The following is a 23,341-nucleotide window of genomic DNA, read 5'->3' as shown; positions in this document are numbered from 1 at the left end:
TATTTTCTCATTTCTCAGGGCCATCCAGATGGCTTCCACAGAGACTTCCTAATGTCTCCTGGGCCAACAGGATTTTTGTTGGCATGCGACGGAAAAGGCTGCAAACCAACCATGGCTTTGAAAGCCCAGCAGCAACACGGCTGGCATATGCAGTCTGTTTCTAGGTCCTGCATCTACTTTCTGGGGCATGAGTTTCCATCCTGCATTCGCCCAGGCCTGGTCTTCAAGCATAAAAGCCTTGACTGTTGAGAAACAGGCGAACTACTCTGGCTGGGAGAATGGCAGGGATGACCTGCACCTGGTTCCTGTCCCTGGGCCTATAGCTGATCCCTGTGGCCGGTCCCTGTGCTCTCGTCCCATGTGGCTGGCAATGAGCCCCAGGTCCTGCACCCCAGGCAATCCCAAAGCCAGTGTGTGCAGTGTCTATAGTAAGGCTATTCAGGAATCAAGCTGTCTCAGGATTCACATGATTAAAAATACATGAACTTGGCCCGGTGCAGTGACTCATGCCTGTAATCCCAGCACTTTGGAAGGCTGAGGCGGGTAGATCACCTGAGGTTGGGTGTTTGAGACCAGCCTGACCAACATGGAGACACTCTGTCTCTACTAAAAATACAAAATTATCCGGGCACGGTGGCAGGTGCCTGTAATCCCAGCTACTTGGGAAGCTGAGGCAAGAGAATTGCTTGAACCCGGGAGGCGGAGGTTGCCGTGAGTGAGATTGCACTATTACACTCCAGCCTGGGCAACAAGAGTGAAACTCCATCTCAAATAATACAACTACTAATAATAAATGAAAAGAAAATATATGGCCTTGTGGGTTAAACACTAAGCTAGCCTATCCCATGATTCCTGGTGCTCAGTAAGGTAAGGTGGGACCCAGCCTCTTCTCCTCCTTAGTCTTCATTTCTGTGTTAGGAACGGAGCATGAGGTATTGGGAAGAAGATGGAGCCAGTGAATGGTAACTTCAAAGCCCTGATTTCTCCACTGCCATTTCCATAGCTCTGAGGAACTCAACCTCTTGGAGCCCTTGTTTCTCATCTATAAAAAGAGGTTAAAAATGTCTACTTTCCACAGTTCTCATAAGGATTAGGTCAAGTTTGTCCAACTGCAGCCCACAATGGCTTTGAATGCAGCCCAACACAAATTGACAAACTTTCTTAAAACATTATGAGATTATGCATGGACCTTCTTTTTTTCTTTTCTTTTTTTTTTTTTGCTCATCACCTACAGTTGGTGTTAGAGTATTTTATGTGTGGCCTGAACAATTCTTCCAATGTGGCCCAGGAAAGAAGCCAAAAGATTAACCCCCTGGATTAGATATTTCTAAAAAATTATCTTTATAGTAGCGCTCCTGCACAGCAAAAGAAACTATCAACAGAGTAAACAGACAACCTACAGAATGGGAGAAAATATTTGCAAACTGTGCATCAGAAACAGGAGTAATATACAGAATCTATAACGGACTTAATAAGGAAAACCATAACAACAATAAATGACCTCATTAAGAAGTAGGCAAAGGATGTGAACAGACATTTTTCAAAAGACGATGAAGCCATCAACAAACATAGGAAAAAAATGCTCAGCATCACTGATCATCAGAGAAGCACAAATCAAAACCAGTGAGAGCCATCCACACCAATCAGAATGGTTACGACTAAAAAGCCAAAAAATAGCAGATGCTGGTGAAGTTGTGGAGAAAAGGGAATGCCTACACACTGTTGGTGGGATGGTAAATTAGTTCAACCTCTGTTTAAAGAAGTTTGGAGATTTCTCAAAGAACTAAAAATAGAACTACTATTCAACCCAGCAATCCCATTACTGGATATATACCCAAAGGAAAAGAAGTTATTCTACCAAAAAGACACCTGCATTTCTATGTTTATCACAGCACTATCCACAATAGCAAAGGCATGGAATCAACCCAGCTGCCAATCAACAATGACTGGATAAAGGAAATGTGGTATGTACACACCACGGAATACTATGCAGCCATAAAATGAATGAATCATGTCCTTTGCAGCGGAGCCCATTATCTTAAGCAAATTAATGCAGGAAGAGAAAACTAAATACTACATGTTCTCACTTGTAAGTGGGAGATATACATTGAGTACTCATGGACATAAAGATGGGTGCAATAGACACTGGGGACTCCAAAAGACAAGAGGGAGAGAGTAGGGCAAGGGCTGAAAAATCTTCCTATTAAGTCCTATGTTCACTATTTGAGTGACGGGATCAACAGAAGCCCAAACCTTAGCCTCATGCAATATACCCTTGTAACAAATCTGCCTATGTGCCCCCCGAATCTAAAATTAAAAAAAAAAACTGTCTTCATAGTAAATGCTCAATAAATGGCAATTACTATTATATTACTATTAAAGTGTTATCTTAAAATATATATCAATAATTTATAACTAATAAACATATTTTATTAACATAATGTACTGCATAATCAATACCAATGTTGTATAAATATATTAACATGTTTTAGAAACATATTTATTAGTATATTTCTAAATATATTTTTTAATATATTTCTAAAACATGTTACAATATTACATTAAATGTCAATACATTATGACTATTAGAATAATTCTTTATATATTATTATATTATACTAATATATTATTGTTCACACATCATTACTTCAAATATTGATTAATACGGTTTCAAAATAATACAATAAACTAACTTGTTTTACTGTTTCTAGCTAGTTTACTCTCCCTATGGAGATACATTGGAAGTAGGCAAAAATAAAGTCAGCATTTTTTCCTGTTTGCTCAAAGTAAGCACGGCTTTGTTTTATTTGGAAAATAACCACTTGCTTTTTCAACAAAAGTAAAGTCATTCAAACATTTCAGAATCTAAAGCTCCGAATGGAAGTCAGGGATAACAAATCAACCCAAGCCAAAGTCAGCGTTCACCTTGAGTTACCGCGTCTTCGCGGGTAAGCCCCTCTGCCCCTGCAGCTATTCAGTCACTCAGTGCTGGTTATTATTCCTCACCCAACAGACAGGATAGGAAAAGGACAACAAACGGCCTGCCCATGACTAGCCCCTGAATATTCTACCTGATTGTCTTCATTCTGTGGAATTCGCCCATATTATTTCATGGAGATAGTTCTACCCTAGTTCTAACCAGCCACTCTGGCCTTCACGTCCAGTTATCAAAACCCATGAGCCCAAGAGCCTATCGATGCTCCCTGTTCATTCACTCAGTTAATAAATATATATGGAGGCCCTGTAATATTTCTGTACCATGCTATGTAGGCTTACAAGGATGAACAAGATACAATGGGACAAATATACGCTTAGAAGAAATAAGCCCTTGTTTCTGATACATCAACAGGGTGATGACAGTTCATATGAATCAATGGTCTATTCCAAAATAGCCTGAGGAGAATAATTAGAATGTTCTGAGCTCAAAGAAAAGATGAATATTTAAGGTGACAGACATCCCAGTGACCCTGATTTGATTATATAAATGTATGAAATTATCATATCTATCCAGAAAATAAGTGCATCATATAGGTACCAATAAAGTTAAATACAGACATAAGAACAGGGCCAGGCATGGTGGCTCATGCCTGTAATCCCAGCACTTTGGGAGGCCAAGGTGGGTGGATCACTTGAGGTTTGAAGTTCAAGACCAGCCTAGCTAACATGGGGAAACCTCATCTTTACTAAAAATGTAAAGATTAGCTGGGTGTGATTGTGGACACTTGCAATCCCAGCTACTCGGGAGGCTGAGGTGGCAGAATTGCTTGAACCTGGGAGGCAGAGGTTGCAGTGAGCCAAGATCACGATGCTACACTCCAGCCTGGGTGACAGAGCAAAACTCCATCTCTCAAAAAAAAAAAAAAAGAGAGAGAGAGAGAAATAAGAACACAGGATAGTGGAGAAGTGCATGGTCCACCGCAATTGATAAATATGTGGGGCCTTAGAGTGTGAGGAAGGCTTGGAAAAAGGTAAGTGGAGCATGCGAAGGACACCTAGCCCCATCTTAGGCCTTCAAAGATTTCCCAGAGGATGTGGCATCCACACTGCTACCCAAAGGTGGCCTTAGAGTTAGCAGGGTAGACAGGGTAGACAGGCAGGATGTGAAAGGCAGTGTCCCTAGGGAGGAGAGCACGCTGGAAGATCTGGAAGGTGGAAAGTACACCAGGCTTAGGGAGCTGCAAAGCATCCCGTGGATAGACAGAGGGTAGACACAGTGTTTCTTCAGCACATGGGGGGAGGATCTCCTGCATCAGAGTCCTCCAGCCTTTTGGCACAAATGCATGGTTCTTGGATTCAGTGAGTCGGGATTTCTGGAAGAGAGGGCTGAGAATCTTCACTTCTAAACATGTTCTCAGGTGAATAGAAGGCAAGCTGAAGCCTGAACTTCAAATGCAGAAGAGAGACAAGGCAGAGTGGGCAGGTGAGGGCAAGCATGAAAAACCTACAAGTCCAGAGGAAATGCTTGGACTTTCTTGTGAGGGTCCCAGGCAGTGGCGTCCTGGTAAATACTAACAAACTGTTCTGGAGTGGGAGTGGAAGTGGTTAATTCATAGCTTGTTGATTTCTGGGTTGTAGCTACTGCAAAGATCACATGTGATCACCTGTGTCCAACGTTGTAAGAGCTAAACCATGGAAGAAAGATAAGTTGTTATTCTCTTACTGAGAAGATACCTTTTGGCTTTGCTGAATCCACAGTCTTTTCTTCTAAACAATCCACCTATCACAATTATTTGTCATGAAAGCCTTTATTGTCATGAGAGTTGATTTACTCTGCCAAAAAATCTGTTTTGTTCTGACCTCTTTGAACACACTGGACAGGGATTTTGCACCCTGACCTCCCAGGAATCTTGCAAGCATCACCCAGATGGAGCATCTGCTATTCCCACTTGTATTCATGACAATCACAATTTGTTCCAAGCACTGGTCATGAGATTTGCACTTCTTCACATATTCATTCATACATTTGTTTACACATTAATACTAGTAATAGCTAACATTTATTATAAGGTGCCAAGACCTTATAGGTATGAATATACTGACTTCTCAAAATGACCTATAAGTCCTATTACTGCATACATTTTATACAGAGGGAAACTGGGACTCAGAAAAGTTACACCCTGGTAAGTAACAGAGCTAGAATCTGAATGCAGGCAGTTTGTCTGGGAATAGGCTATGATGCCATTCACATTTGCTTTTCATTAACTAAATACACTGTCCTATAGCCGTCAACAATCTTCCCACAATCCACAGATACCTTGAAGGGGGTTGTTCTGAAAAAGAATAAAGTTATTTCCTGTTTGCACCCAACTGAGGTCAGCAGTTTAATAACTGCATCATAGTAGCTCTTTGTAAGAGAATCTGATGTGTGCATCATACACGAACCTATTTCTGGTTTTATTGGCTTTATGGTAAAAATTTAACAGCACCATAAGAATATACAACGTCTGCATCAGCTCCTCCTGGCTTCTCAGGTGGAAGAATACTTTTTTGGGGAGGAGTATTCCTTTCCTGTTTGAGGAGTGTCACTCCTAGATGCAGTGACTCCATCTTGAATGCTAATTTGCCATGTTGACTTCTGATTAGCCCCAGTTCTGCGAATGCCTCCTGGTTCCTACTTTATTTACTGTTCCTAGTGTAAGAACATGTCAACCTTGATGGGTTCACACAAACTGTAGGCTGTGACACGCATAGTACGTTTGCCTGTTCTGGAAGCTTGCCTTTAATTGCCCTGTCCAGAGAATGCACAACCTTTATTGTGGTAGACATGCCCTGGGTCTGGGGGTAACAATATGGAAATCTGCCTGTCTTTCTGCCACCAAAGAACATGCTTCCATCTGTAAGTCCCCCAAATAAATCACCCTTTACCAAAAACTGGATTTTGTCCCCACTCTTTGGTTTCTTGCCTCCTCCTGCACTTGGGGGTCACTTTCTGTATATGGCTCTTTCTTGGAACACTATTTCAGAGGCCCCTTCAGATTAGAAACTGCCTCAAGCTTTCTTAGGAAAACATTTTGATATCAGCAAACACTTCCTTGAATTTAATCTAAACCTGTCATTCTTCAGCTCCAGCAAATCTCCTCTTATTCAAGTTTCCATTAAGATAAAGTATAGGCTGTCATTGGCTCAGCCATAATCTTGTGTGATATTGAGTATATTTGCAAGTAATTGTCAAGCCTTCCCTTGTCATCCCACTCAGGCCAACCCATTCCTTACCCCTTAGTGATTTCTGGTTCACAGAGTTCTTTACATTAGGATTTCCAGTGCTCGATCTGAATCCATGTACAAGCAGGTGGAACACAGTGGATCATTCCAGACACTATTCTCCATGGAGTCCTGGCAAAGTTTCAAGCAGGTGTCCAATAATTCTAAGTGACTTTAAGGGTTTCACATACTCTATAATAATGGCCCTAAAGAGCCACAGAGCCTTTGACTATACACATTTTAATCTTCCCTTTGATTCTATATTGTGTGTAATTTTAGAATTTTGATATCTTACTTCTGTATATAATGTGTTTCCAAAAATGTAGCATGATCAGGAAGGACAGTTCTTGAACTAAGTCTAACTCTGTGTGGCTGGCTATTCTCTCCAGGTACATAAGAGCGGGACTTGCCAGACACAATTGCTGTGCTAATTTCAAATGCTCCTTCTTTAAAAGATCAGCTTCCATTTCCCCTTAACTGCCCCTTTCATAAAATGACCAGATCCTCTCAGAAGACTTCCTTTAGAAAGTTGCTTTATGCCACAAATCAGAAGCATTCCCTAAAAAAAGAATCTGAAGTACAGTGCAGGATACAGTGTCTTTGTGGGAGAAAGAAGACAGGGTCAGAAGGACAAAAAGACACCATCTCTGGGGAGTTAGGTGATTGTCAACTGAAAGCAGATATTAAAGGAAACCGTACTGGAGTATTCAAAAAACACTCAAATTAGCACACAAAATAGTTAATCAACTTTTTAAAAGCTACGACTATCCTTTCCAGAGGTTAATTTCCATCTACTCTCTATTTACTGTACAATCATTTGGTTAAAAACATAGCTATAATCTTGTTTGGATATAAAACACAGAGCTCCAACCAAGCCATCTTCCCTCCCCTACCTCTTTTCCTGGGCCTCTTCTCCCCTGTCCTGTCCTCTCCTCTCCTCTTTTCTTCCCCTCCCTTCCTCACCATCTTCTTTTGATGCTGCAGTTTCTTCAGAATACACTCCTTACAGCCATGAAAAGTAGAGACTTGGCTTGATTTCGTATGGGCTTACCAAAGTACTCCCTGCAAATTTTGCAGCCACCATGAATCGCAAGAAGCTGAATATGAGGGTTTTTTTTTTTTTTTTTTTTTTTTTGCCAGCCTCATTCACTGGAAGCAGTGCTCAGAAGATTAGAGGGAAGTATGAAGTTTGGAGGATTAAAAATCGAACTAAAAGGACACATGTAAAAAATGCACAGAGATGATTGATTATAAAATGATTTCCTTTACTCTCAGAGAAAAATGACTCAATCACCTTCTCTCTCTCTCCTTTTTTTCTGCTTTTTTTCACCCCTGCCTCTGCAAACATCATTTGCTATGGTTGGAATCCAGAGACCTGTGTCAGGGCCTGCCAGAAGGCCAGTTAGAAGTATATCCATCAACCTAGAGACTCTTTTAGATTGCATTAAATATAAAACGAAGAATAAGCAGTGTGCCCAAGCGAATCCAGCCAAAAGCCAAAGCTGTGCGGTGGCTGTGTATCACTGACAGCACACTAACTGTGATGAGGGAGGCCAGCTGCCACCCTGTCTGTTTCCAGGTATGTCAAGTGTGGCTGCCCACCCCGGAGACAGAGCGTGTTCAGGTGCCCTCTTTGCAACAGCCTTAATTTCAACGCTCATGAACGTTTTCTCACCCTGTTTTGCCATTTCCAGTTAATCTCATGCATATTTATGTGCCAATTATGCAAATCCCAAGATAAAAATGCATTAAGCACCCATGATTTAGACTGGTTAAGTCCATTACATGGTGTAATGAAATTATTGCATGATGTCCAGTTTACCTCAGTGCTTGCTTTAAACTGTCCATAAGTTATTAAGTAACCATAACATGCCAAAATTTAGCTCTAGGAGGCTTCCTTTGTCTGACCTATCATGATACCAGGAAATCAGAAACTTCAAGCTTAATCCTCACCAAAGGGAGAAAATATTTCAGAATAGATTTAAGGAGGCATAATGTGATCAAACTTTAAGCATGTGACCACACTGCCATGGATCTGTCTTAGGACAAATTAAAAATATCACCAGGTAATTTCAACAACATTCAGACAGAGCAACTTGGGATCTAAAACCAAGCTTTATCAATGGGATTCTCCTCTTGCCATCTTGCCCGGTTGGGTCTTGTTCCCTGAGTCATGATGACACTGTAGGTCACTGAATTCAAATGCAATTTGAATTTTCAATACGGAAAAATCCATCTCCAGCATCAGAAATAAAGAGACTAAAAAAGAATTCACAGAAGCAATTTAACACACACACATACACAAATCCCCTGAAACCAAAAAACTGAAGGGTTTGATTGAGAAGCTATTTGCTATGCAGAGATTTTTATGTTTAAACTTTGGTAGGACCCAAAGCCCACAGTTTCCATGTTTATTAGACAATATGAGGATCACGCAACAAGCCATGACGCGAGTGATACTGTAAACATGTTATGTGAGCAGTCTGATCCACTGACATCCATTTCTCCCCCAACTACAGCATGCCATTTTAATCAGCTCATAGTGTGATTGACACAGAGCCTGGGTCCTGATTATTTGCATAGGGAACTCCCTTCGAAGTCTACGAGAGTTGTACTTGCGAGAGGTTACGAGCTCGGATCCACAGATCTGTTAGGCGCCAGAGACTGCACAATACTGGGATAGTTTCCAATTTGAAAACTTGGTCAAATGAACAGATTATGATGCCATTCCCCAAAGCATTTGAACCCCAACCTGTCAATCAAGTGGGCTAGGACGCCAGTGTCATTTGCCATTTTCTTGGCTGTGATAGCATCATGAAACAGGACCTGCTGTTTCTACAGCACCTTGGATGGAAGCGTATCATCTGCAGGCAACAGCAATTTAGCTACCTGCCCAGCGAGAACAAATGAGTCACCAAGGGGATCTCAAAGAAGATCTGCCAGCCTGCTGAAGGGCTGGAGTTAGAGCCTTTGTAACAAACTCTCACTGAGGCTATCCTTCTAATGAATGACTCTCAGAGACTAGTGAACATAACAGAGATGGGAAATTCTTGCAAAAGATGGGGGTGTCTTCATGCGCAAGACCTACTTCTAACATTCTCCGAAAACATTGTGGTCAGGCTCATTAACCCGCAGGAAAAAAAAAAACGTTCAATGACAAAAGTCTGTGTCCAAATCATTAAACAGGTCATCAAAGAGATGAGGTAAATCAAAGCCTTATACTATTGACTTTAACTCTGCTGTCTTTAGAGAGCTATTTGCCCCGATGTTTTTTTTTTTTTTTTTGAAATTTCTGATTAAGAAAAGTAATATTTCTAGCATTACTGAAAACTTTTGACCTATCCATTTAGAGTGATAGGTAAATAGAGCAGATATCAAATACCACCTTCATCATCTGAGCTTCTAATGGAAAGCCTCACATTCAAATCATCCCTTGAAAGTGAAAAAGCAAACTCCAGCCAAGAAGAACAAGTGCTTAGAGTCTTCGGGAGGCTAAAAGCAGTTTCCTGTGAGCATGTCTCAATGTTACAGGACCAAGTTCAAGATGTCAGGCTAGTGCAGTGCCCTGAATCTCTTCTGCAGGTCTGCCAGTTTTCCGAGAACACATTGGCCTCCAGAATGCATTAACCTACTTTCTGCAGAGAGGATTCCCTGGTCCTCCTGCTCTGAAGAAAAGGAGGAGGAAGAGGAAAGAGGCTATCTGAAGTGGGATCTGGACACACTCTTTGCCTTAAACGTGTTACTCCTCCTGCTACACAGCAACGCAGGCAGAGAAACTGGTACTTCCTGCAAACGAACAGCTCCGAGGGTTGCACGGCCCCAAATCAAGAGTGATTGGAAATCCTGCTAAAATATGGCTGTCTAATCAACCGAGAGGCGAACTCATTTACTGAGGTTCCCATTGTCCACGCTGACAGATGGCTCGCTCCCCGCCTGTCTCCCCTTCCCCTCGGACCGCGCTGCCGTGCAGGCAAGCCTATTCTTTGAGACATCCAGTTGCCATCGCCAGCCTGGTTCTGAAATAAGACAAAAGCTCCGCGAGCCTCCTCCCATGCACAGAGCCTTTTCTGTCCCTCCAAGCAGAAGCAAAGGAAATCCAGATGCACTCGGCTTACCTTCGTCCTCATCGGAGACAGGAGCCCTTCCATGGTGGCAGAATCCGCATGCCAGCTGCTGCCTCCCGCAAGTTACTCTCGCCGCGCGCCGGGCTTAAGCATCCCACATGAAAAGAGCCATGTCGGGAGCCGCGGCGGCTCTCCTCTCCCGGTGGCGCCTCTGCACCGCCACCCGGTCTAACTTGAATCCCCAGCGCCTGCAAAGCGCGGATCCTGGAGAAGCCTGCTCCTCTCCTCGCCCTGGTCCCCGCTCTCTTTCTCCCTCTCCCGCGCTGTCTCTCCTCCCTCTCTCTCCTCCCTCTCTCTTTCCATAATCTGCCTACAGCTCTCTGTGTACCCTGCTCACTTGACAAATGATCTCTGTCTTAGGTAACGCATTTGAGCCAAGAAAAGTGATCTGAACCAACCCACAGGGCAGCTCATCCAGGGCAGGAGGCGAGGGGGGCTGAGCTTTGCGGGAGCATCCGGTGGCTTTGGCTCTGTAGCTTGTGCTCTCTGGAGCTGATAGCACTGCTGCATTTGTTCCTTCGTTCATTCATTCATTCATTCACTCCTCTCCTAAGAAGTGGGACTCCCACAGGCTTGAGTCCAGTCGACACCATTACTGGGCTGCTTTTCTGGTTTGTGTACAGAAACCTGAAAAGGAAATCCCACCACTTGGGTATTTCTGAATACCCATGTTTAGCCCAGTGTGAATTTCACATCTGGATAGTTAACTGGATTTTTTTTTTTTTCCGTTTGGCCTGATGTTTAGAGGCATATACTGTAGCCTCATTTTAGAGAAAGTTTCAGAAACAGATTTATGGACTCTGTTCCTGAACAGTTGAGCATTAAAAAAATAAGTGTGTGTGTGTGTGTGTGTGTGTGTGTGTGTGTGTGTGTGTGTGTGCGCGCGCGCGCGCGCGCTGTCCAGGACTCCAAACAAATCAGGATTGACTATCTCATTCAGCATTGCTGGTCACTTGGAAAAAATAGGCAATGAAAGAAAAATTGCAAAGACCTAGGCCAAAGCATAATGCAGTTGAAAAGATGAGATTTTTCTGAACTTCTTTATGCTTGAGGAATTTTCTCTGTGAGAATAATTCAACATCTCTTCTTCAACTGGTCACTCTTTAAATGTGGCTACACACATCTATGGCATTACCAAGATGCCAGGACACTTTTACATCATATATGTGACACACGTGTACCATACATGAACCTGTCAATGTGATTTAAGGCAGATGCCTCAGTCCCTTGCCTTTCTTTCCATCTGCAGTTCTTGTGCTCACAAGACATCCCCGAGATAGGCTGAGCCACTCTGTCCTCCATATGGAAACACACACTGGTCCCTGCCTCAGCCTCTCCCTTCGATGATGTTTTTCATCCATTATTAACATACTTCTCCTCCAGTTCACACATCAGCACTTTAAAGAACTTCAGAATCTACACCAACTCCACCTCTTGACCACCTTCTTGATATTCTCCAGTTGTTTCTTTCTTTCTTTCTCTTTCTCCCTCTCTTCTTTTCTCTTCTCTTTTTCTCTCTCTCTCTCTCTCTCTCTCTTTCACAGGGTCTCTGACTGTTGCCCAGGCCAGAGTGCAGTGGTACAAATCATAGCTCCCTGCAGCCTTGAACTCCTGGGTTCAAGAGATCCTCCTGCCTCAGCCTCCTGAATATCTGGGACTGTAGGTGTGCACCACCATGCCCAAGTCATTTTTAAATGTTTTTATGGAGATGGGGTCTTGCTATGTTGCCCAGGCCAGTCTCAAATTCCTGGCCTGAAAAGATCCTTCTGCCTCAGCCTCCTACAGTGTTGGGATTACAGCTGTGAGCTACCACCTGGGGTTCAATGTTCTATTCTTAACTCGTTCTCTACTTCACCTTAGGTGCAGGCCACAACCTCATTCTCACTTAACCAGACATGTACATCATTGGACCGGAGTCATAGCATCCTGACAAATCTGTAGACCCAACATACTGAGTGCAACTTGCTGTCCTTATATAAAAGATTATTGTCATTTCTGGGGGCCTCTGATCCTTATTTCTTTGGTATTGAATCAAACAATACTTCTTATTTTGTATCATAGGTTTTGGGGTTCCTTAATCTTTTCTTCTATTCATGTAGTCATTCAAAATAGTTGTAAGGCACCTACTATGTGCTGGAAGGTGTTCTTGTTCAGATGATATAGCGGAAAATAGTGTAGACAAAGTTGTTCCATTTGTCTATATTTTATAGTAGCTTTGATACAAAACTCAACCAACTCCTCAATCCCTTCCACCGATCACTGCATTACTCACATCAACCTCTCCCCATATTACTGGGCTTCTTGTAGGGCTGTAAACCCTCTGATATGACTTTCATTTCCAGTTCAGTGCCATTCTCTTTGTGACTCTTCTCCTACCTGGATACCCATGATCAACTTTCTCCTAGGAAACAAAACATTCTATTGTCTCCATAAGAATCTCATTTCCTCACCTGCATTTTTTTTTTTTTTTGAGACAGAGATTCACTCTGTCGCTCAGGCTGGAGTACAGTGGCACACTCTCAGCTGACTATAATCTCTGCCTCCTGAGTTCAAGCGAATCTCCTGCATCAGCCTCCTGAGTAGCTGGGATTACAGGTGTACGCCACCATGCCAAGCTAATTTTTGTAATTTTAGTAGAGACAGGGTTTCACCATGTTGGCCAGGATGGTCTCAAACTCCTGATCTTGGGATCTGCCCGCCTCCCTAAGTGCTGGGATTACAGGTGTGAGCCTCCATGCCTGGCCTCACCTCCATCTTTAATTCTATTCTCTCTCCTCTTCCCCAGACCCTTCCTCTATGTCCTCGAAGTCTTCATTTTTCAGCATCAGGGAAGGAAATCACTCTTTTTTACTTACAACAGAGATGCCATTCCTCATCCTCTCCGGTTAGGGGCCCTGAACCATTAAAACGACTTGTTATCCCACTCACTGCTGAGACATTGCCCATGCCTTGTGCCCTATTTAGCTTCCATCCTGCTCGATTCTTCAAAAACTAGAATAGGCTATATCCATTATTTGCTTTTTTACTTTCGACAACTCTTTCCTGAAGCACTCTGCCCTGTTCGTGGTATGAATGGGTTCATGAACAGGTTCACGCTGTTTGCACACTTTCTAACACCAGAAAACCCTCTCATCAGAATTTCCAATCACATTCCCTCCTTCTCCTTCTCCTCCTTCTCCTTCTCCTCCTCCTCCTCCTCCTCTCCTCCTTCTCCTTCTCCTCCTCCTCCTCCTTTCCTCCTCCTCCTCCTCCTCCTCTCCTCCTTCTCCTCCTCCTCCTCATTTCCTCCTCCTCCTCCTCCTCATTTCCTCCTCCTCCTCCTCCTTCTCCTCCTCCTCCTCTCCTCCTTCTCCTCCTTCTCCTTCTCCTTCTCCTTCTCCTCCTCCTCATCCTTTCCTCCTCTCCTCCTTCTCCTCCTTCTCCTTCTCCTTCTCCTCCTCCTCATCCTTTCCTCCTCCTCCTCCTCCTCCTTCTACTTCCTCTTCTTCTTTTTGAAACAAAGTCTCGCTCTGTTGCCCAGGCTGGAGCGCAGTGGCATGATCTTGGCTCACTGCAATCCCTGCCTCTTGGGCTCAAGCAATTCTCATGTCTCAGGTTCCACCATGCCCAGCTAATTTGCTATATTTTTAGTAGAGGCAGGGTTTTGCTATACTGGCCAGGCTGGTCTTGAATTCCTGGCCACAAATGATCTGCCCACCTTGGCCTCCCAAAGTGCTGGGATTACAGAAATTTGTCACTGTGCCTGGCCTCAGTCATGTCCCCTTCTCAAGAATTTTCTCCTTGATGTTAAAAAAAAAAAAAGTCTCTGGTATGATTGTCTACCTGGCCCCCTGCCTCCTCGCCCTCTGTATTCTCTCTGGCCCTCAGTCTCCCAAGAGGTGTGTTCAAAGTGGATAGAAAAGAGGGGGGACTATGTCAAGGTTAAATAAAATTAGACTGATTGCATATTTAAAGCTGGTTGTTTTCTGAAAAACTCCGCATAGATTTTGGAAACAGAACAGCTTTCCTGAGCCAAAGGAAAGGACGTTCGGAAGGAATTTGGAATGTTCTGTAGAACTGCACCCCTTAGGGAAAGTAGAACTTTTCTGGTTGTTTACACACCAGCCCTGTAATTCCTAGAGCCTGGAGTTGTTGATCATAATTTCTTTAATGGTCTGAGAGGTCCCTGACTAAACCAAACCCCTGGAATCAATAGGACCTTGAACCTATCAATTAGTTCCTGAGATGACGCTGATGTTGATGGTAAAGATGAGAATGGCAACAGCTGTTGAATGCTTACCTGTGACAGGCACAGGCCTAAGTGATTTCATGCAGTAGTTCACACAATTCCCTTACCCCGCTGCCCCACGAGGGAGGTACTATTCTTACTGGTATAATGCAGAAGCTTCAGCTGAGTAATTCACCCACACAGCATTCAGCTCAATGAAGCCACTGCTAGTGCACTATTTCCACATTGTCTTATTTCATTAAAAATATTCCCCACCAACATAAGACATATAAAGACTTAAAAGTCCATTTTACATTTCTGTTCTTTATTAGTCAGGGGCTGCAAAGTAAGCATTTGAAACTGTATTATTCTAGGCTATTACATTAACTCTGACTTCGTTCACTTATGTATTCAGGAAATCAATATTCGTTGAACATCCACCTCAAGCCAGGTTCTGTGTTAGACACTTACCAAGTGCAAAGTCTTGTGTTTATCAAAGATAAACATTTATAAGATGGAGCACACTAGTCCATTTGTCACTTATCATTTCCACGTTCTTTAGCTACCGATGACCACATCTTTTATGTCTTGTGTTAAGTACTTGGATTGCTGCAGGGTGAAAGGGGCACAAGGAGAGGGAAGGTGGTGGGGATTAAGAAATATTTTAACCTGGGCAATAAACGTCAGTGAAGAATAATTGTCAGATCATGAGGCACCTTAACACCCTTGACATTGATCAATATTGCCGAAGTATTCAGAAGCGAGAACAATTTGCATTTTTGCCTCCCAGATTTCTTTGAATTAGGGCGCTGTCTGCTTGCAATTTACCATCTGGGATTAACCCAAACTTAGAGAAAAAAGTCAATAAATATCAAACATGTAGACACTGGTGAAATATCAATTAAGTTTACACTGCAAGAGAAAGGGAGTCTTCTCTGAAATCTGACTTAAGGAATTTCTGCTCTGTGCTGGGTGGACTTCTAACTAACAGAGGAAAACTCCCTGGACCAAGGCACCTCTCTCAGCAAATGCCCTTGTCCTTTAAGCTATCCTTCTTTCATATTTTGATGTTAAAAAAAGAGAGAGAAATAATAACTTCATAATAAACTTCTCTAGACTAGAGCACTTGTAAATGTCACAAAGGCTATTAGGTATGTCATGGTTGGAGGCTCTGGTTTTCCATCTCGTGCTTAAACACTGATGCTTTCTTCCCCACATCTTTGCCATTTTTGAGGTTAATTTCTTTAGGCCCCTTACAGTCTCTAGGGATCATAGCTAGTTGCACAATTAAGGTTTATTATCTGGGGTTGCAGTGCCTGCGTCATAAATGGCTTATGATTTATTAAGGTAAGAGGATTGTGACCTGACCACCATAAAGGCTTTACCCTCTGTGACCTGCTCATCACTCTTCACTTGTTTTAGAAATATCTTCATCAAGTTTTAGGCTTTGGGATGATAATGGATAGAAAAGGCCTTCTTCCTGGATCAGTTGCAGGTATCTTGGGTAATACTGAAAGAGTCACTTAACTAACACAACAAATCTCCTTCCCCGTTTTTCTCTCTGCCCCAACACTCCTAAGTCACACGTATTTGCTCTGATTTATAATATAAATATCCAAACCTAGCACAGAGAAAATCTCCACCTGCTACATACTAAAGTGCTCAATGAAAATTGTGATTTGATATTTAAGTGCTTGAATTTATTCATGTCTAGGTAAGAGTAAACATTCTATAAGTTCTTGCAATACAAAAATTATATAGCCATTCTTTCAAAGTGTTTTTACATGTGTTTGCCTTTTTAAAAACCTCACAATGATCCCATGAGATGTGGCAGGTATTCATCCTCATTTTACAAGACTGGAGGATGAATAGGAAAAAGTAATATTTATTAAGCATCAGCTTTGTTCCAGGGTTCCAGCTGGGTACACTTCAGTGTCATCTCCCTTAATTTTCACAGGTGTATTATTATTCCCATTTAACAGATGATGACCTGAGATTGAGATAATTAAGTATGGTAGTAGATAACATCATTTGATCCTGATTATTCATACATTTTGTTAACCATGCAAGTTGCTGTGTGACTTTGCCACCCTCTCTTTTTTCCCAAGTATGGATAGAATGGATAGCTAAGGTGATACAAGAAGAATTTTGAACATGCCCATGGGAAAGATACACCCAGGCTAGTCTGCTGATTCCAGCAGGAGGATGAGAGAGGACCCAACCTCCATTAGAGACTTATGAGCAAGCCAGAGAATCACAAATGAGTTAGACCAGCCAAGATCAGCTGAGACCAGCCTACATCAGCACAACTCTACAATCTTCTGAAAAACCAATGCCTCCTACTGTGTGGCACCAGGCATTGCGTTTGTTATGCAGCCAGTGGATATGATTCCTAATCCAAAATGAGAGTTCCTAAACAGTAGAGCTGACTAGGACCCCAAGTGCAGGGTTTTCTCACTCCAAAAATTTTAAATTCTTCCAATGCTCACATTTCTGCAGCTCATCCATGCAGAGTGATAGGTTGTATGACTACTAAAGCATTTTCCAGACCCCGAGATCAATGTCTAAGCTCCAAGACACGCATACTGGCACTTCTATGTTATTGGATGTCAAGTACAGGATCTACTGTATTTTATTTACAATTGTTTAAAATTGTGGCATGCTGGAGAAAATGTGGTATTAGGTTCTCTGCCTTGGTTGATCAGTCATCTCGTCTTTATGATTTTTTAGACTCTCTGCCCCATTTTCTAAAGAACAGCAATTGCCTAAAGTTATCAGCAATCGGTACAGAAGTTAATTGGAATCTAGCCCTTGGAGACTTTTTCCTTCAGCAGCTCTCGCCTTTCTGAAAAAGTGCCTCACAGTGGGAAAAATAAAACTGCTTTTTTTCATTATCATAAACACTTCAGCTGGAAATGGTTCTCTACCTGCTCCGATGTTGTGTGAAAACATTTAAAGAGCACAGTGACAATATTTTGCAGTGTTTGAAAGAGGTATTTCCAATTTTTTCTTTTTCTTTTTTTTTTTCTTAAGGTTTGTGGTTTAAGTGCTTTTGTCAAGAGGGAGAAGAAAACCGACAGCTGCTGCGGCCCCAGATCATTGCTCCCATGTTTGCTCAGAAGACCCCTGGGAGCTCAGAGAAGGAGAAAGCCTAGAGACGGGCATCTGGGTGGAAGCACGGTCTCCTCCTTCCCATCCTCACAGAGCGGAGCAGTTGGATGTTCTGCAAAGTTAGCATGCAGGGTAGCATTTTTAAGGCCTCTACTTTTGCTGGGTTATTTCCAAGCTCCAAACTAAAGAACAGTGCTGATGGAAATTATATAGGGAAACATTTTTTAATTTTTGACAAATAAAAATTGTATAGTTTGGGTACAAAACACAGTGTTCTGACATACGTATGCATTGTGAAATGATTACCATGAAATTATATACTTTTTGAAACAGGTTCTCATTCTGTTGTCCAGGCTGGAGTGCAGTGGCATAATCACAGCTCACTGCAACCTCCACCTCCTGAGCTCAAGCTATCCTCCTGACTCAGCCTCCCCAGTAGCTGGGACTACAGGTGTGCGCCATCACGCTCAGCTAATGTATATATTTTAAGTTGAGATGGGGTTTTGCCATATTGATCAGGCTGGTCTTGAACTCCTGAACTCAAGTGATCTGCCCGCCTGGGCCTCCCAAAGTGCTGGGATTACAGGTGTGAGCCACAGTGTCCAGACTACATTTTTTCTTGCTATTTCTGTCAAAATGATCAGGATTGTCAGGACTTCCTTGGACAAACCACTTTCAAAAGCTTTGTTTATTTGTGGCTTTTTCTTTATAAGAGGCAACCCCAACACTACTACTAAACTGCCCTATAATTGTTTATCAAACCTGGACTGGGAGGGGACAAAAATGGTAGTGATCAACGGAGATGGGAAATGACACATTTTCTGCCTCTGACACTTCTTTGAACTCAAACTGCATTTTTAAAGAGAGAGAGACAGAGAGAGAGAGGGAGACAGAGAGAGAGACTGGGTACAGTAGCACATGTCTGGAATCCCAGTGCTTTTGGAGGCTGAGGTAGCAGGATTGCTTGGGGCCAGTAGTTCAAGACCAGCTTGGGTAACACAACAAGACATTGTCTCTACAAAAAAAAAAAAAGTTAGCCAGGTATGGTGGCACGTGCCTGTAGTCCCAACTACTTGGAAGGTTGAGGCAGGAGGAGAGCTTGAGCCCAGGAGTTTGAGGCTGCAGTGATCTACGATTGTGCTACTGCACTCCAGTTTGGGCAACGGAGTGAGACAAGACAAAAGTAATTTTTTTTCTCTAATTGGCCGACCCTGCACAGTGGGGGTGTGAAAAAGACCCCATCTTCTCCTCTAAAAGTAATTCACGAACCCCTTGGTACAGGGATGCTCCTAGGTTCCTTCAAGGTGGACACATGTGCTGAGAACATCCTTCAAGGCAGGTTGGACCAGTGGCTCTGCCCCGAGCTCGCCAGGATGAAGAGGACAGGTGAAGGCTGTTGAAGAACTCCAAGGACTGGAAGTAATCACTTAAACCTGCTGAACTTTACTGAGTGAGAGCTAGCAGGAGGGTTGAACAATTCCAGTAGAAGCAAAGGTTGGGGGGAGGACTAATTTCACCTGGCATTGTCAATGACGCTGCTTCGAGGGAAATCCTATTTTTGAAACTTCGACCATCTGGAGGAGGTTAAGATGTTGGCACGTGTGGCTGTCATAAGCAGGATGGGGCAGAGACATGTGGGAGGTGAGAGGACTTCAGAGAGAGAGACTGACCCATGGCAAAAGGCTCAGAGCTAGACAATAACATATTCGACGTGAAAAACAAGAACACTGAAGTTTACAGAGTGCTGACAAGCGATCTCCAGATTATATGGTCTCAGACTCGATTTTTCTAAATGTAAAACCTAATTTACACCTCACTTTATTTGAAAACATTTATGTGTCATCCACAAATGAAATAATGTGCAGGCGGAGCTCACTTTACATCATTAGTGGTGTCTTAGAAAGTTGCACATTAATTTATTTAGAAAGCTGCAGGAAATTCCTTCACGTTACTAAAGCTCATTCTTCTAAGTTATTTTAATTTTATAAGTTGGAATGTGCCCTACCTGCATAGCATCTGATGGTCCCTTTAATTAACAGTGCTGGGATTGCCTAATAATGGGATTATGTTTACAATGTGACCTTTCAAACAATAAATGTGCCTCAATGTGCATTATTTTCATAACTCTAAGGAGTTTTCTTTTTTTCTTTTTTCTTTTCAAATCACTCCTGTGTCTTAAATTTCCTTAGCCAGCTTCAACCTGAGGCACAGAGGAAAGTAATTGCTTGATTCAATTTCTCACTGTGTCAAAATAAAGAAATTAATGATAGATATTGATGGGCATCTTTTATCCCCAAACCTGGAAATGCATTCTGTTTTGCAAACTGAATCTTAATCAGGATATCTAAATATGTTCATTGAAAGCAAAACTACTTTCTTTTAAAAATGTTCATAATTAGAGACACTTGTGCCTGAGGTCACAGAGTCAGCTGGCATTTTGATCAGGTGTGAAGAATATTTCTGCCCCAATTTTAATAAGACATGGTTTTTCCAACTCAGAACCTCAGCATAACCTAAGAAACCAAACTTTGTGAATAGTATTGACTGTAAACACCACAGTAATTATAGGAACCCAGGGAAATTGTGAGATATCGAGGATAGCTCCATAAATGAAGCCTTAATTTTAAAACTTTGCTGTGGTTTCTAAGCATGTTTTTACCTGGTCATGGTTTGTAGAAAGGAGTTGGACCTTCCAAAGGCAGATCACCAAAGTGCTTACACCTGAACCATTTTCTTTTTTCTTTTTTTTTTTTTTTTTTTTTTTTGAGACAGAATCTTGTTCTCTGTCACCCAGGCTGGAGTGCAGTGGCATGATCTCTCACTGCAAACTCCGCCTCCTGGGTTAAACTGTTCTCTGGCCTTAGCCTCCAGAGTTGCTGGGATTACAGGTGCACATCACCACACCCAGCTAATTTTTGTATTTTTAGTAGAGACAGCGTTTCACCTTGTTGGCCAGGCTGGTCTGGAACTCCTGACCTCAAGTGATCTCTGACCTCGGCCTCCCAAAGTGCTGGGATTACAGGCATGAGTCAAGACACCTGGCTCCTGAACCCATTTTCTATACCTAGCTTGTTGAGTAATCTTGGTTATTTGTCTACCTTCTCTTAGCCAACTTTCTATTCTACTAAGTTTTTTAAAAATGGGGAAATTACTACTTCTCTAATGGCTAAAAAAGGTATTTTTTTTTTCAACTTAAGGGAATTTGTTTGCTCAACAAAGGCTGAAGTGCTTTTTTCAAGGCACCATGCCCGTCTCCTGAGGAGCCTCTGAATATTCCCAGAAGCACATGCCCAGGCCGGGCAAAGCATGGCTTCTGTTTCACCTCTCTGTGAAATCAATCCCCTTAAGCTTTCTTTCAAAGCAGCCCAGATGTGTGGCTCACAGGCTATAAGTCAGATGAAAGAAGAGAAGTTGGAGAATAAAGGCGCATTTTCTTATTTATATGTATTTTCTTCTTGAAGGAAATGATAGATTTCCTTACCACATCCTCTCGCATGGCCGGCCCGGATGCCACTGTGCGGGTACGATGGAGCCCAAACACGACCACTAAGTTCATGTAGGGTGTTTCCCTTTCATGTCTGAATTTGTTTAGACAGTTACACAACCAGAGAGTTTGGAATGAAAGAAAACAATGCCCAGGAGAAAGGAATGCTTTGAATCTAGGTCCTGGAGCCTTGACACTTTCTCTTTGTTACATCAACCCAAGGCCGCTCCATATGCTGATCATCTTTTGCCAATGTCTGTGTCTGAACAGGTTTTCCCAGGCATATAGCTCAGAACGAACCTTTCATCCTACTTTTCCTGTTATGTGTGTAATGTGGTGTAGCCCAAAGCCACTGTGGGGTCTAATTTGCATGTCTATTTCAAGCAGCCCGGAAACTATTTGCATAAGACTCTTGCTTCCTGAGAGATCCCAGCAGAAGGATTTAAGATAGAGTCTTTCATTTTTTTCATTTAGTTCTAGACATCCACAGTGAGAGATCTATGTGACTAAACTCCAACATCTGTAGACTGCTCGTGAAAAACTGTACCACCCTAAGAGAAAGGAGAGCGACTACAGATGAGGAAGTTGTGGCAGGGAAAGCTGGGAGAATTTTGGCATATCCTGTAGTTTTTCTGATCACACTGCTGCGAGTTTGTCGAAGGTTATGGAAGCATAGAGCAAGATCACCAGAAATTCAACGTCTTCTGGCAGGGGAAGAAAATAGGTATGGTGACTTGGAGGGAATATACTTCATGCGTAGGAAGCTATAAAGGGCAGTTGTTAGCTTTACAGGTGAATGAGAGAGGGGATAGCAGCTGCCTGAGAGTGGCATTTTCAGCAGTTCTAGAGGGAATGATGACGACAGCAATAGAGGAAGCCAGTACCAGCCAAAGCAACAGAGAAGTGCCGTCCAGACTAGTCCTGGGGGGAACGGGGTAGGCAGGGCAGGGCCAGGCAGGGCAGGGCAGGGCCGGGCAGGGCCCAGCAGAAGCAGCCATGGCCAGCTTTCCTACAGAGTGGGATAGAACGGCGATGGCAACAGGGCAGAGACAGACTTGGCAGCAGCTGCAAAGATGGCAGCAGGCAAGACTGCAGCCAGAGCAGAATGATGTGCACCAGTGAAATGAAAAGTGCAAACCCCGAGGATCGAGTGTGGGGTCCCTGATGATGGAGCCCTGGAGGTGCAAGAGGTGCTGGCTGAGACCTACACCATGAAAGAGATGCTAAAACCATAGTCCAAAGAGATAAAGACACCAATCATTGACAGAATTTCCTGAGCTTACAAAATCGCAGATTAAAAAAAAAAAGCAGCCAGGCATGGTGGCTCACGCCTGTAATCCCAGCACTTTGGGAGGCTGAGGCGGGTGGATCACCTGAAGTTGGAAGTTTGAGACCAACCTGACCAACATGGAGAAACCCCATCTGCACTAAAAATACAAAATTAACCAGGCATGGTGGCGCATGTTTGTAATCCCAGCTACTCGGGAGGCTGAGGCAGGAGAATCACTTGAACCTGGGAGGTGGAGGTTGCAGTGAGCTGAGATTGTGCCACTGCACTGCAGCCTGGGCAACAAGAGTGAAACTCCGTCTCAAAACAACAACAACAACAACAACACAAACAAACAACTGGCCAAAATGCAAAAACTCCCTCCTCTTACAGGATAAGAAAACTGGCTGCAATTGATTGGAACCAATATGGCCAATTAGAGCCTGTACAGAACCAGCTTGTGATGTCACAGTCTGAACTTCCGCCACACGTTTCACACTAACGCCCCCTGAATTTGCACATGGGACCCATGAGGAGGCATGAAGAGATAACTGCTCATGCCCCAAAACTTTCTAGGTTTCCCCTTTCCTTCCACCAATCACCCACTAATCCCAGAATCCACCCCCTAAACTTTTGCTAATAAAGTTACTCCCTTGAAGCCAGCAGAGGGAGACAGCTCTGAGCTGGACTCCTGTCTCCTTGGGAACAAAAAAAGCTTTGCTTTTCTCAAAAATCTGATGTCATAGTGTTGGCACACTGGGCAGTGAGTGCTTCGGCTCCATGGCAAACACGATGGTCTAGGGACCCTGCTGCCCTCTTGTTCAGTTTCAGGTGACCCATAGGCTAGACCATGTATCCTCTTCCTTCTTACCTATATTCATATCCTCATGAGAGAAGGGAGGGTTATATCACATCCTCATGAGAGAAGGGGGGGTTATATCACATCC

The 23,341-nt window shown here is 43.0% G+C and overlaps 1 protein-coding gene across 3 annotated transcripts in view; it reads right to left on the bottom strand.

Moving 5' to 3' along the window:
- The window catches only part of FRMD4A (FERM domain containing 4A), a 672,294-nt gene that overhangs the window by 505,166 nt on the left and 143,787 nt on the right, over positions 1–23,341 (bottom strand). Inside the window, exon 1 of one of the 3 annotated variants that reach the window (XM_032244154.1) lies at positions 10,317–11,832. The exons of the other annotated variants lie outside the window; for them this stretch is intronic. Within the exon in view, the coding sequence (XP_032100045.1) occupies positions 10,317–10,349 (33 nt within the window). The 5' untranslated portion in view covers positions 10,350–11,832. Of the gene's footprint in view, positions 1–10,316; positions 11,833–23,341 lie in introns of those variants that run through there. 3 annotated transcript variants of the gene reach the window in all.

This window comes from Sapajus apella, unplaced genomic scaffold (assembly GCF_009761245.1).
Source record: "Sapajus apella isolate SASKATOON/1434 unplaced genomic scaffold, GSC_monkey_1.0 scaffold53, whole genome shotgun sequence".
NCBI classification, from domain to species: Eukaryota; Metazoa; Chordata; class Mammalia; order Primates; family Cebidae; genus Sapajus; species Sapajus apella.
The sequence above is the reverse complement of the archived record's forward strand: the minus strand, read 5'-3'. Positions and strand labels throughout refer to the sequence as shown.